The sequence below is a fragment of the Cynocephalus volans genome, chromosome 11, assembly GCF_027409185.1.
Source record: "Cynocephalus volans isolate mCynVol1 chromosome 11, mCynVol1.pri, whole genome shotgun sequence".
In the NCBI taxonomy this organism is placed as follows: domain Eukaryota; kingdom Metazoa; phylum Chordata; class Mammalia; order Dermoptera; family Cynocephalidae; genus Cynocephalus; species Cynocephalus volans.
In genome coordinates this window covers 91,953,546-91,967,800 of record NC_084470.1, presented here as the reverse complement: position 1 = coordinate 91,967,800, position 14,255 = coordinate 91,953,546, and the positions used below count along the sequence as shown (strand labels likewise).

General features: G+C 51.3%; 1 protein-coding gene across 4 annotated transcripts in view; it reads right to left on the bottom strand.

Annotated features, from left to right (window-relative positions):
• Window positions 1–884: 884 nt before the first annotated feature.
• The window catches only part of MTMR14 (myotubularin related protein 14), a 43,469-nt gene continuing 30,098 nt past the window's right edge, over window positions 885–14,255 (bottom strand). For 2 of the 4 annotated variants that reach the window (XM_063113554.1, XM_063113556.1), the window contains 6 exons: window positions 13,635–13,705; window positions 12,783–12,841; window positions 12,473–12,611; window positions 11,548–11,727; window positions 4,545–4,700; window positions 885–1,479 (listed from right to left, as the gene is read on the bottom strand). In XM_063113554.1, coding sequence (XP_062969624.1) covers window positions 1,296–1,479; window positions 4,545–4,700; window positions 11,548–11,727; window positions 12,473–12,611; window positions 12,783–12,841; window positions 13,635–13,705 — 789 coding nt within the window. In that variant the 3' untranslated portion in view covers window positions 885–1,295. The remainder of the gene's footprint in view (window positions 1,480–4,544; window positions 4,701–11,547; window positions 11,728–12,472; window positions 12,612–12,782; window positions 12,842–13,634; window positions 13,706–14,255) is intronic. The other 2 variants (XM_063113555.1, XM_063113557.1) reach the window with 1 other exon arrangement.

Genomic DNA, 14,255 nt, shown 5'->3' with positions numbered 1-14,255 from the left:
CTCAACAATCTGTCTCTGTCTTCCCACTCCTGGCCTACCTGGGTCTCTGGATAGGAAAAGTTACATTTGTTCTTATTAGCTGTGTGACCTTGGGCAAGTTACTCAACACCTCTCTGGCTCAGTCTCATTGATAAAAAGACCATAACAGCAGTCACTCGGGATGCTGTAAGATTTTAATCAAGATAACCCAAGGAAGGGACTTAGCACACAGTAAATGCTCAATAAACGTTCACTGGTATTATTTCAGTCCTCTGGGTATTCACATTGATGACGTCATGTGTGTTCAATCAGATCAGTGGATGGTGGCTGTTAAAGCACTGTGCAAAGTCCTCTGCCCATGCTTTTAAAGCCTCATGACTTCATGGTGTCAGAGATGCAGACACTCATGATGTAGTCTACTCCAGGTCATACTGTACAAGTGGGTGGTGGTCAGTGAGGCCCTCCCCCTTCACACATGTGCACCATCTGTTGCCTCCAAAGCCTGTCCCTCCACCATAGGCAGGGCTTCAGGTAATCCGTACTGGGACTGTGCTGCCTGCAGAACTTGTTAAAAGATGAAGATTTCCCCCCAACCCCATTTCTAGCCAAATGAACACCCCAGCAACGCTAAGTCTAAATTTCAGAAAGCTCTGGGAATCTGCACAGATAAAAAGGCTCCCTAGGTGACTAGAGCCCACTCAGGCCTGAGGACCCTACTCCTACCTTAACAGCCTTGTGAGAACATGTCCCCATCTCACTGAGAGGACTACCATGGCTCAGGGCACATCCAGGTCTCTGGTTCTCTTGCTGCTTCACCTGCCACCCCTTTGGTCCAGCACAAATACAATGAGAACCTTCCAAATAGCTCCACAAAGATAGCAACCAAATAATACAAGAGGCTGTTCAAAAAAGACTTTGATTTTATTTTGTTATCTGTGTCAAACTGCCTCATTCTCAGTGCAGGTAACCCCTCCTCCCCAGGAAACAAGAATTGGCGGCTCGGGTCTTTTGTGAATTCATGGCCTCAACAAAGCCCCAGGAGAACCCCACACAGTTCTGAGAGTTTGTGGGAATCCTGGCAAAGACTGTGATGGGTGGAAGGCAGCGATAAGGAAGTCGTGGTCACCACTCAGGAGGCCAAGGGCTGGAAAACCCTGACCTTGGCCCTGCTCAGCTTTGGGGCTGCCATGTGCATGATGAACAAGGGGGACTGAGATTTCCCCTAGACCTGGAAGTACCCCTTGGCCAGGCATGGCTTTGATTCCACTAAGGGCTCAGCTGAGAGAGGAGCAGGAAATTGTCATGGACTGGCTGCTTCACAAGGTGCTGCTGCTGGTGCCCCGGAGTCCGACACCACGGACAAACTGCTCCAGCAGGCCCCCAATGGCACCAGAGGGACTGGGAGCTGCTGCTCGAAGGCCAACTGTGCTGCTGTATGTGGCCAAGAAGGCTGAGCGCACCTCCTGCAGCCGGGTCTCTCGATCGCTCAATGCTGCAAGCCTATGGGGAAGGAGGAACAGAAAAAATAAATGAATTATCCTGGGACAGAACCCAGCATCTTCAACCTCATTCTACACTGCCTATTCTTGTACATAGGGCCAGCATCTATCCTGTGGCCATACTACCCTGTGGTTCAGTCCCCAAATATTTGGCCCTGTTCCCCCCTTAAACCATTCCTCTCAGCCCTCAGGTTACTATTCCCACCTAGAGCAGTAACTTTACTTAGGGCACTGACATGACCTTCTGTTGGGAAAATAACTATCTCTATGATAACTGGGGGGAAGCTGAGCATGAGGGAATTTTTCCTCAACAGCTGACAGCTTCTGTTCTCTGTAAGAACAAGCAGAGGCATGAGTCTTACACCTAACAGTAAAGAGACCCCCAAGATCCAGCAGCAGGCCTTGGCTATTGAAAGGGCTCAGCCTTCTTAAGGCCAAGACCTCACATCTTGGGAGGAAGCTCTTGCCCTGGAAGAACCCACTGACTGCCCTGGAGAGGGGGTCCCCCACTGGAGAAGTCTAGGGCTCTGGCTGTACCTTCAGGAACTGTGGTCCCCAGGTAAACAGCTGGAAGGGTGTTGGCATTTCCAGCAGGATTTGTGTTCTGATTCCCTTTCCTCCCTGGCCTCTATAGGCACTAGTCACAGATAGGTAGGAAGTCCCCCTTCTCTCCTCTCCTGGAATTACAAGAAGGGGAACAAGTACCAACTCAGGCTCAAAGTATGAATTCCACGAGGCCGTTCGACATCCTGAAGGGTCTTTAACAGATGAGGCCTAAGGCATCAGCTACACCCAGCCTCTGGACTCAAACATCAGGTACTCACATGGTGTTTCTCCTGATGGTCCCCTGGAAGGCCCTCCCCAGGGATCACAGACCTATCTGAGATGAGCCCTCACATTTGCATATATCTAAGCACTAATAATACTAGCCATGAACACTTAACTCCAAATTTCTCCCCCCAAGAAACCAATCCCTGGGCAATCCCTCCTTGGGAATCTGTCAGCAGCAATGTACCTTATTCCCAAGCCCAAAGAACTTATATCCCAGGGCTTGGAGAAGTAGATGGTGGTTTGAGGATAAGTGACAGTCCTGGGGTAAGCATGGGGAGGACAGATAAGACCCTAGGGAAAGGACATTGGTAGGAGTGGTATGTGAGAGACAGAAGCAGCAGCCTCTGGGAAGGAAAGTCAAATAGCTCTCACAACAGCACTAAGAAAATGGAGCTGATACTGCATTCCTGCAATATCATGAACAACCCTGAAGTCGCTCCTGCCATCTGGGGGAGACACATGGCCCTAGATCTTTACTTTCTAATAAGGTTTCACACAGGCCAAAGGCCACGTGCACTTCCCTCAGCTTTTCCTTATAACAGAAGCAGAAAAAAGACTAGTAGTTTGTATTCACAGGGAACACCCAAAGATCCACACAAGTGCATTCTCACTGCCCGCTTCCCCTGCTTCCCATTTCTGGGAGGCAGAAGGGACAGAGACCACAGCCTACTTAAAGACAGGAAAACTAGAGCCTAGAGAGGATCCATGGTCCATCTGAGAACATACAGCAGGCAATGGAGCTAGTGTAGTGCTATTCCCTCTCTCAAGAGATGAACTAACAGGCTGACGGAAGTCAAGGATGGCACCCAAGCCACAGCTGGTGAGCAGAGCGGCTAGGATTCAGGAAAAGTTTCTCTGATAACAAAGCACAAAGCACAGAACCCACATACAGTGTGATTTCACTAGGAATCAATCCTGACCCTACCCCCACAACCTACAATCTTGGAAAACTTGAAATCATGCAGAATCTACTAGCCCTCCTCTGGGAACTTCCCAGAACTGGAGGATTGACTGGGAGCTCAGAGCACTGCCTGAGGCCTAAATTGCAGGTTCTAGGCTGGGTGATCTGGGGCTGGAGTTGCTTGTTTCAGTGGCTAATTCCAAGAAAGGGAGGGGTGCTATCAAGCAGGGACAGGAGGTCTGTACATCCTCCAGAGATGGCTTTTAGGCCAGTTTGGTTGAAGTAGGAAAGGTGCAAGTATTTTTTTCTATCCTTCAAAAATCTAAGAGATCTTATTTCTGGCCAGGAGCTTGGCTGCAGGAGGCTGTACCAGGCACGGTGGCCTCAGGAGCCCTTCAGTGACTTTCCAGCTCCAAGGCCAGGGCCTGTGAGTACCATCCTGAAATCCCAAAGTCTGGCCACCTCCTGCCTTCCCTAACAGCTGGGATCCAGGTCCCCTTTACCTTCCCAACTTCCCAAGGCACCTTGCTTCTGATATGTAAGCGTTGGTGGCTACAAGTCCCCAGCATTTGAAGTTCATCCAGCCCATGGTGTAAATGTGGAGGGAAGGCTTGCTGAGGAGACCCTCAGGCAGCCACATCTAAGGAGCAGACCCTGCCCACCAGGCCAGCAGAGGCTCTCCCGTGCCTGACACCCATGAAGTGGCAGAGCAGGCAAAAGGACAGGTGACTTCCCCTGAGGCAGCTGTTTAAGTCAGGTGGATGCGCAAGAGTTGGAAGCCCAGTATTGGAGTCTCGGAAGAAGAGGGTTTTATAGGTGTGGGATCTTGTGTTCTCATCCAATTGTCTTTCCTGCCCGGAGGCTAAAGGAGAAGATCAGGGGGCAGGGATAGCAAGTAACCCTTGGTTCTGGTCAGGAAGAGCACAGCCTTGGGCTAACCCAGCACCACTCTGGCTCTGGCCTCCACCATACGCTACCTTCACTATTCCCACTGTTCTGCTTTCAAAGGATTCTCATGTCAGGCAAAGCCTTGTACAGAAATAGAATCTTCTATAGTTACAGTCCAGCCAGCTTTCCCTTAGGGTACACCTGAGACACCCACGGACGGGTTTTGGAGTCTGGGGACAGTGAACACACTGCAACGCACTTCCTGATCAGCCCACAGGCCTCCTTTTTACCTCGGGGCCCAGCAGCTGAGAGTGTGGGGAGGGGCAGGGATCCAAGGCCAGCTCCCTAGGGCTGGCCTCTGTCTTGTTACTAACCAGCACTCCTGACTGCTCACCAGCTTTTGATATGGGCAGGCAGCATCCTGCCTTCTCAAGCAAGACACTTACAGACAACCGTTAGGGAGCTCATCCGGGAAGCTGAAAGGGAGAGAGGAGTCTGTGTGCACGACAGCCCGTTCCTGAATACTGCCACAGCCCGTTACCATCTGCCAGCTGCCAAAGTCTGTGGACAGAGAGGATCCGGGCAGGGGATGGTCCACTGATCTGGGGCAGAGAGGAGAGAGAGGGGAGACGATGCACGGTCAGTCATATGCCTGACATCAAGGCCAGGAGGAGGTGTGGGGCTATGCAGGGCCTGGGCCACGGGTGCAAGATTCTGTTGGTGGAGCATCTGAAAGTCAACCACTTTCTTGAAGGGAACCAAAAAAAAGCTGGCTAGGTAGTGACCGAGAAGAGTAGACCATAAGGCAGGCTTGGCTGTGAGAACAGTGCTTTGTGCAGACCTATAGAAGCAAAAGAACAAGAGCAAAGCGTGGTGACAAGAGGTGAGCCAGAACAAAAGCCTGGGACCAGGGTGTGTCTGCCCTGGTGGCTGACACAGCAAGGACAATCTCAACAGCACCAAAAGGAAGGGAACAAGGCTGGATGCCCTGGCAACCAGGGAGGAAAGATCTCCCACCCTCCCTGGCATGCAGATTTGCAGGGTGGAAAAACGCAGAACTCGGGCCACTGAGGTCTATGGAGGGAGGTGACCCAGATTGAGAATGAGGGGGTGGGAGCCCTGAGGTCCCCCCCCTTCCTCTGCAGTGCCTTCTAGGAGCCATAGTTTGTATTCAGAAGCATCAACCCAGCAAACTCACTGACTGCCCAGAGGGAAGGGATGAATCAGGCAGGCAAGTTGACAGCTTCATCAGGCCTTTTTCAGACAGAGGTTTGGGGGTGGAGAGGAAAGTTATGCTGAGAATCTACTGCTGCCAGCTCCTCCCCACACAGCCAACTCCTCCCCTCTGTCCTGGGCAGTAGCACAGGCAATGGGATGGGGGTAGGGGAGAGACAGAGAGACATCAAACAAGCCCTCCCATCAGCGAACCCAGGTCCCAATCCTCAGAGGTGCATCAGCTTTAATACTTAACCCTTTATTCTTCAAGAACAGCAAAGGTGCTCCTGTAAGGACCCAGAAACAAGGCACCAGCATGAATGGGGCGGGGAGGAGGCAGGGAAAAATGCTCATTGACCTAGGCCCACCCAGCTGGCTGGTTTCAAGGGTTCTTAGTCTGAAGAGACAGCCCCCACTGGTCCCTCAAGCAGCTCTGACAATCCTTAACCATCTCCATCTTACAGACGGGGAAATGGCAGCCCAGATGTGTTAAGACACTTGCTGGAGCTCCCACAGCTAGTGAGTGCAAGAGAGTTTTAAACCAAAGTTTGATTGCAGATTTGTCCTGAAACAGAACCACCTTGAGATGAAGGAAAACAGATGGCTTTCTATGTTAAAGCCACCATGAGTCGGAACCCCCTGAAACATACAAACTTGCCACATTCCTCATTCCTGCTAAACTCTAGAAGATATGTGATGACAACATTAGGGATGAGAACAGGACGTGGTCTGTTACCTGATGTAAGCCCCTAGGGGCCGACAAAGCAGGGCCTTCTTGTTTCTAGATGGAGAAACTTGGTTGGGCTCAGGCAGCCTGTATATCAGAGGCAGCTTCCCAGGAGAAGCCGGCCCTGTGTCTCTTCCAGGTGGTACTGGCCCTTCAGCCAGAGCAGCCTCTCTGAGGAAAGTCTGGCTCCACAAATCTCATGTACTGTTCAAACTATGGAGTAAAATCTCTTCCAGTTTTAGCAGTTTGTGGGAAATAATCACTAAAAACTGGAGTGTTGAGGGGATGGGAGGAATAGCTCGCTAGAGGCAGTGGGGTAGGAAGTTTCTCACATCCCGACTTGTTCCCCTATAGCTATCAAAGAACAACACTGCTGAGGGGAAAATGACAAATGGGATGCCGTAAGGGCAGTTCCCCTTAAGGATTCCTGGTCCCCTAGGCTAATCACTTCCCTTTCCTTCCCTTGTGTCTCAGCAGGTAACACCGGGCAAGAACTGCACTTGGAGCAGCCAAAGGGTAGCTGTTGGACGGGTGAGGCAGCGTAGACAGCAGCAGGGTACACAATCCCAGGGGACAGGAAGCATGTCTCAGTGAGGAGCCACTTTTTGTGGATCCTGGAATTTTTCAAGAGTAAGCACAAAGGCTACAAACGAATCTTACTACTTGAGGCTTTTGTCAAAGAAGGGGTTGCAAAGTGACCATCCAGCTCCTGGGTTTTAGAGCCAGGGGCTGTGCTAAGCAGAGGTGCTCACAAATACCAGTCTGGATTAGCTGGCCAGAAGGGACATGTAAAGATGAAAGTCACCAGGAGGAAGGACCTGCACCTGCATATTGAAAGAAGGAGGGTGAAACCTTCCAGTCAGCCTAAGTATTAGGTAACTTAGCCAGCTATTAATAAGATCCCAAACTTTCTGCCCTATACTCCTACTCAAGCACAAAGAGGGTAGCAAAAGGAGAGGCCTGAGCTTCACCCCCTTTTCTCTGTTATGGGATGGAAAGAACACGTGACCAAACCACCCTCAGAGTGGAGAGCTGAGCTGATGATGCTTCAGAGGTCACCTGTCCACATCCTGTCCATAATGCTTCTCTCCAACATTTCACTCCCTTAAGCTGGACACAGTCTGGGCCCCTCTCCACAGCGCCGAGAGAGCAGCAGCTCCCACCCTTCCCACCCCCTACCAGATGCCCTGCTGAGGGGTGACCCAGAGCAGGTGTCTTTTAGCTACTCCTTTCCGAAAGGAGGTAGAATACCACCAATACAAGCAGAGATGGATGAACCCAGACAAGAACAGGTCTGGGTGGTGTGCCTGGCCTGACCTTTTACCCAGCTGCTGAGTGACCTGACCTGACCTCACCCACAGGCCCTCAGATAAGTGACAGGCTGATAAGACAGGTGCTTAACCACAGCTGCACTTTACAGAGCATTTGTGAAAAGGATGAGTATTTATTATGTGCCAAGTACTTACTCTGTTACCTCACTTAAACCCAAACTTACAGGGACCAGGATCATTATTTCCACTTTAAAAATGGGATGAGGGCTGGCTGGTTAGCTCATTTGGGAGATCATGGTGCTGATAACAAAGTCAAGGGTTTGGATCCCTTAACTGCTCAGCTACCAAAAAAATAAGTAATTAAGAATGGGATGAAAAAAAGCCTGAGCTCAGAAAGGAAGTGATTTTTCCAAGTTACACGGCTCAGAGTAACAAAGATGCAAACGAAACCCAGGTCTGACCAAAGCCCACCCTAGCTGATAGTACACTGGTCTTCCTTCCTGCCAAGGGCTGTGGGCCTGAGGGAGTGGCTCACGGATGGGCATGTAACCTCCAACTGGAGTAAAGCACAGAGCTTCTAATCTATGATTGGAAAAAGAGGCCCTCATGTTACCCCTGGATATGAAAGAGGAAGCAGAGTGTCATCCCAGGAGCTGCTGGCAGCCACTCTGCCACCATTAGAGAAGCTGGCCAGAGGACAAAGCTGGCATGTGGAAGGAGGTCAGGGGAAAGAACCACAGGAAACGAAGCTAGACCCTTGAGCAGGCAGTACCCGAAGGCTGACTTTTCCACATAGATAGTTTTCCTTTATTGTTTAAACCAGACTCAGACGCATTTTCTGTTACTCGAATTTGAAGTATCTGGACTGACAAGGCTGACATAGGAGGCTTGAAGGCACATAGCTAGGAAGGACCTTGGAGATGCCAGTCTAAGCCTCAGATTACATAGATGAGAAAATGAAAACCCAAAGTCATCAAGTGACATGTCTGAAATCACATACGGAATTAGTGCTTGAGCCAAGACCTAGAATCCTAGGCTTTGAGGGGACCTGGATGTCACCTAGTCCAAACCTATTACTTGCCAACCCCCATCCCCAAGCCTATCTCAGATGCTTCCGGATGATGGTCTGATGGTCCCACAGCTTCTGCCCAAGTGGACAGCACCAGGAATGGGGCCTCCCCATACCCCCTGGCCCCACAGCCCAGCCTTTTAAACATTGCACATGTGTGTTACTCAACCATGGGCCTCTGTATTCCTGAAGCAGCCCAAGGAGAAGTCTTTTGGGACTCCATGTTTTCTCTTCTTGGTCTCAAGCTGGTGACATCTTTAGGCTTCTCACTACTCATGCAAGGTCTGGAGCTGTGACCCATGCCAGAACACATCTAACATGCAACAGAAACCCATGTGTTGCAGAAAGCAGTCTGACTTCTCTGCCACATAAAGACAGCCTGGGATGGAGCTCATGCTCAGAATGAGCAGTTAGCAGGTGGTGGCGGATGGGGCAGCTAAAAGGGCAGCACAGGTTACTTCCTGTGCTGCTACTTAGCTATTCAACCAGGCTGCTGGGTGTCCCTCGGCCAAGTTCCCCTGCTCTTCAGGCAGCTTGGCTTTAAGCTGGGCTCAGTGGGGGCACCATCCCTCTTGGGCATGGACAATGCTGTGCTAGCAACTCCCCTAACCCTGAGGGAAGTCTGATCAGAGCAGAGACCAAGACCACATGGAGCTTGGAGCAGCATGTGAGGTCAGAGCATTGGTCCTGCCCTTTCCTAAACCCTGGTTCTGTAGCTGACGAGAGACTTAACAGTGGTCCAGAAACGCAGCTCAATCAGAGGCTGCTGCAGTGGCAGCAGTGCTAAAAGTGCTAAAAGCCAGTCTTTCCAGTGAGGGGTATGGGATTGAGGCTCAATAAGAATCAGCAACCCTCAAAACTTTCTTCCCAACCTGACAACACCTAGTACCTCACTTTGAGCAAAGCTTCAAGGATTCTTTTCACAGGGCAGTTGAGTTCTGCTTTAAAAGAGATATGCTTGTAAAATTTACAGCATATAGAACCCAGAGAATTCACATTATGAAGGGAATGTTGGCTGTCATGGATAGCTTTACAAAAGGGTTTCTTTCCATACAGGTCCTCCTAACCACATTAAAAACCTGATTGGCTATTGTTACCTAAGAGGCAGAGAAACTAATAACAGGATCCCTCAGGCCCTTTAAGATAAAAGAGACTAAATTAATTTTAATGTTAATGGAAATACATAATTAGAATGCCCCAAGTCTGAATAATCTAGTCTTTCAAAACCTCCGGCAAATAGGCATCCAATTCAGAAGAACCCCATCTCCTGGCCAGGCCAGCTCTGCTTGGCTATATGTGGCATTCCTAAAATAGACTGGCAGCACTATCAGATACTCACAGCAACCCACCCCATGCCTTTCAAAGCCTTGCGCCCACTTTGGTCCAGCTATCCCAGCCTCACCCAGGCCCCAGCACACAGGGCTTTGAGACCAGGAGGACACCCCCAACCATGCTCAGCCTCCCAAGAGAGGGGCCTTGGTGACCATCCTGGACTGGCCGTAAGAGTCTGAGCCACCAAATACAGGCAGAAAACTACCTGTGAGATGAGGGAAAACTATCACGAGATTGGAAAGTGGGACCTTTTGGCAGGAAGAAGAGGATAATAAAAGGCTGGGATGCGGGAAAGGGTGACAAAGTACTGCCTCAGCATGAGTACTCCCAGCAGTTTGGACAGTTCAGACTGGGGTAGGACCCAGAGAATAAGAGGAATCTTTTGGTTTTCTCCCCAGTTGTCCAGCAATGCTGCACAGGCAGAAAAGGAGACAGGGACCATGAGCAAGAGCCACAGCCCAGAACAGCAAGGGTAACAAGTACCACTGCAGCCCTGAGGACAGCCGGCCATGCTCACAAGGGGGGGTCATGGGGGGCATGCACGCCAGCCCCACATGGAGGATGGGCCCAAGCAGGCATGTGGACTTGGCATGTTTCTGCTTGGTCACATTCACTAAACCTCCCATGGGGACAGTGGGTTCGTGGTCTTGGTCTGATAGACTCAGCTCCAGCACTCACAGACAGGTGTTCTGAGGTGAAGGGCTCACCTGTAGAGGTGAGCACACAGGACCCCTCTGGACAGTACAGTCTGGAGCTCCTACTCGCCTACAGCTTATCTGCTCTGCCTGTATGCAGAGGATGCTCTTCCCCATCTTCCTCCGCTTGCCTTTGCTCAGAAAAAAACCAGATGGCACCAATGGGAGGAGGGTTTCAGAAGGTTATTCCTTATAACAGGCCTGTTATCAAGGAGGAAACTGAGTCCCAAAGTCATGCAGACATTATATGGCAGATCTGGGCTCGAATCTGGGATGGGCTCCAAAGTTCATGCCTGTTCTGTTATATGCCCCTTTCTCCCTGAAATTTATTAAGGGCCTCTTAAGTCCCACACTGCTTTGTTCTTGCCAGAAGGGCTAGACGTTCTCAAAGCTTCAGAAGACAAAGCAATTCACAGGATTCTTTTTTCAGGGGTATGAAACGGAAAAAGTGGGACAGTCAGCTGGGAAATGCTTTCCCCAGTGCCAGACCATCTTTCGATCTTAAGCCTCTGGCCCGGGGCTTGGCTTCAACCTCACCTAGGAAACACTGTTTCTGCAGCATGCTCTGGCCACACCTCTAGTGCATCCATCCTGGCTGTGCGGTTCTTTTTCCAGTTGTGTGAGTTGCCCATGGTCTGCCCCAGCCATGCACATCTAGAGTAGCTCTCTAATATCTGTCCTTCTCACTACCCCACCAATTCGGACACGGAAGGTAAGAGCCAGATGGGACTCAGAGCATCTACATCCATCTCTTTAATCACACTGTGAGGTCCCCAGGGGGCTGGGATCTGCCAAAGGCAAAAGGTGGAGGCAGCCCTGACTCCCCAACCATCACAACCACCACACTTTCCAGATTCCCCTGGATTCTGCCAGGGCTCCAAGGAGGAGGAGTCTCATATCACTCTACGAACCAGCCATTGCTTTGTGCCCAAACAGTAACCTATGCTCCAAACAGTGGGCACACAAGCTTGTTGATCTCCTCTGGCCTCATAGGTACACTGCCCCACCAGGCCCCATGCCAAGGAGCCACGTCCTAAGACACCACCTGAGATACTAGCTCAGGTGCTGGAAACCCACGCTCAGCCTTATTAAGAGAAAGAGCTAGCCACCTCCACCAGTAGGGGCTGTGAAGCTCCTTACCTGGGTTTGGGGACCTCTAGGGGACTGCTACCCATCCTGAAAAAGTTGTCAGAATGATTTGAGGATGAGGAGCTGGAGGACTTGGCTTCTACCAGCCCCTGGTGGGAAGGCAGGCGCTCCTCTGAGGGCTGTGGCCGGTTCCGGAGCACACTCTGGGGAGAGGACGAGTGACTCTTTCTCCTGTGGTGGAGAGAGCAGGGCTGTCAGCTGAGGGGCCGTCCCAACCTCACTGATGCTCCAGGCCAAGACTCTACCTCCTCTGGGAAGATGCTGCATGGGAGGGGCGTACCCCAAGCATACCATCAGGCTCAGGGACAGGGCTGCAAGGGCTAGGGCTTTACAAAGCGACTGTGCCATCCAAATCACACTGGCCTACTGCCCTGAGAGTACGTGCTAGAAGATGACTCTTAAATAGCAGTTTAGTAACTGCCCCCCCCCCCCCACTGCCCCACAACAACAAAAAGTGTGCAACATTCTGAGCCATTTGTCTAGGGAAACATCACCAGGGTCTCAGATCACATCAGATTCTCAAGAGCTGACCTTCAAACAAGTTCCCAATTCCCAATCATTATCCTGCACTTACCTTTTGTTTTTCTCTAGCTGGCCCCTCCACTTCCCATGCAGGACACAAGGGAGCACCTCCAGGGCTTCCTAACGCCAGCCTCCCTTCCCCAACACCCACCCTGCAGCTTCTTTCTTCCCACAGGAAGCTCCAGCCCTTTCTGCTCCTGGGACATCAGGGCAATACCCCTCACCAACCAGATGGCTGGCCTCTGGAGCCCAGAGAAACAGCAGGAGCATGGAGCTGTGCCCTCAGGCCTTCTGTTGGGGGCCCACTTTGTTCTTAGGGCTCCATCTGGCTCCCTGGGGCTGGTGGCCCTGGGCCACAGCTGGGAGCAAGCTTGGTCCCAGTCTGGCTACTCACCAAGCTGCCTGAGTCGGTGCTCCTGCTGGGACCAGTTCCACAGCCTCATAGCTGAAGCTCCCAGTGGCTCCTGGGGAGCTCTCCATGAACAGGGACAAGTCACTGCCAAGGCTGGTAGAGCTGCCACGGTCCTTCCGTCCTGAGGAACCAGAGCCACTGGTCAGCACATTATCTTTTCCCATTACTGATCCCCCACCTCTTCCATACCATACAGCTGGAAAAAGAAGCTTCTAGAACAAATGGTTCCTTCATGGTCTATACACAGAAAGATGCACAGAGGAAAGGAGGTCTGCTGGGGCCCAGTACTCACTCAGCATGCAGATATCTTCAAGGGTAAAGCCTGCATCCCGGGCTGGCAAACTCTTCCTCCTGTAAACAGAACCCAGAACAGTGAATTCTAGATCTAGCTGGTGTCTCTTTTGTCCCCCTCACTCCCACCCTGCCCATCCTGGAAAGAAGCTCCAACTCATGGTGACAGGTCCTACTCTAGAATGTTGCTAAATGCCAGGCCCACTTGTGGGATCTACCCTGCCTGGTTCTGTCCAACACATGGGTGCAGATTTCTAAGGCCAGCAAAGCCTGCCTCCTCATCAGCTTGGCCCCTGAGAATCTGAGTTTGGCCCAACATGCGAGCTTGGATTACGAAGGCACATGAATTCAGAAAAGACACCAGCTCTCATGGCGGTCCTGAAGCAAATGCTAGCCAAGACTCCTGCACAGTTCCTCCACTGGAAGCAGATTTCTGCTCCATGGCAGGCTGCCCAGTGTGCAGATGTGCTTTCTGCATTAGTCCAGAATGGCAATGATCAGCTCAGGGGCATGTGGGATTGGGAGGCCTTCTGTCCTTGGGCTGGCTTCTCCCTGCAGCAACACACCCTGTTCTCCTAGTCACCAGAGATCACTCATTTGCCGAAAAGCCTTTCTGCTAGTCTGACTTACACTGACCCCAACAAGGCCTTCCTTACAGAAGAGCCTCTTCACCCCATGGCCCTCACCAGAGACCCTTACCTTGGCCTCAGAAGGCAGGCAGGGAGGGGAAAGCCAGCCGGCCAACATGCAGGGAAGCAGGGCAGGAAGAAGGTGGAGACCCTCTGCCTGTTGTGGGACAGCCCTTCTCAGTTTTCCTTAGCCCTAGCGTGAGAGCAGCCAAGTTTCTGCTTACCTCTGGGTCTTCAGAGCAGAGAATTCTTCAGAGGTTATATGCTTCAAAAAATTGAAGCAGAAGAAGAAAATCTGAAGGTAAGACCAAAAAGCAGCATACAGTGAGAAGACCGCCTTCTCCAGGAAGAAGTAGTGAGGGGCAGAACCCCAGCAAAGGGCAGCTGGCCACTCTGGCCCATCTCCCTGCTAGAGAGCAGCCCGCACTGTGGGTACCCCACTGGACATTCTGGTCTATAAATGGTGAGGGTGGTGGAGAGCTTAGCAGGGCCTGGCAGATGCACTTGGGCTGGGACAAGGAAGGAAGGGATGTGTTTTATTCCTGGGAATGCAAGAGGCTAAGCCAGCAATTTTTCAAACCATCTTCAAATCCAACACGTGTTCTCAATCCTGTTAAAACAGATAAAGAAAATGGTGGCTTCTCCCCCTACCCTCCTTCTAAGAGCCTCAGGGAGAGAGGCTAATGAGGAAGGACAGCTGGGAAAGAGATGATCTGGGGGCAGGGGGATCAATGGACAAGGCAGGAACACGATGAAGGGAAAGGGGTCACATTTTTAGGGGGAGGGAGGAAGCACCCAGAAATAGTGGTTCAAGAGAGCTGGGGGTGGGAACAGCCACTGCCTGG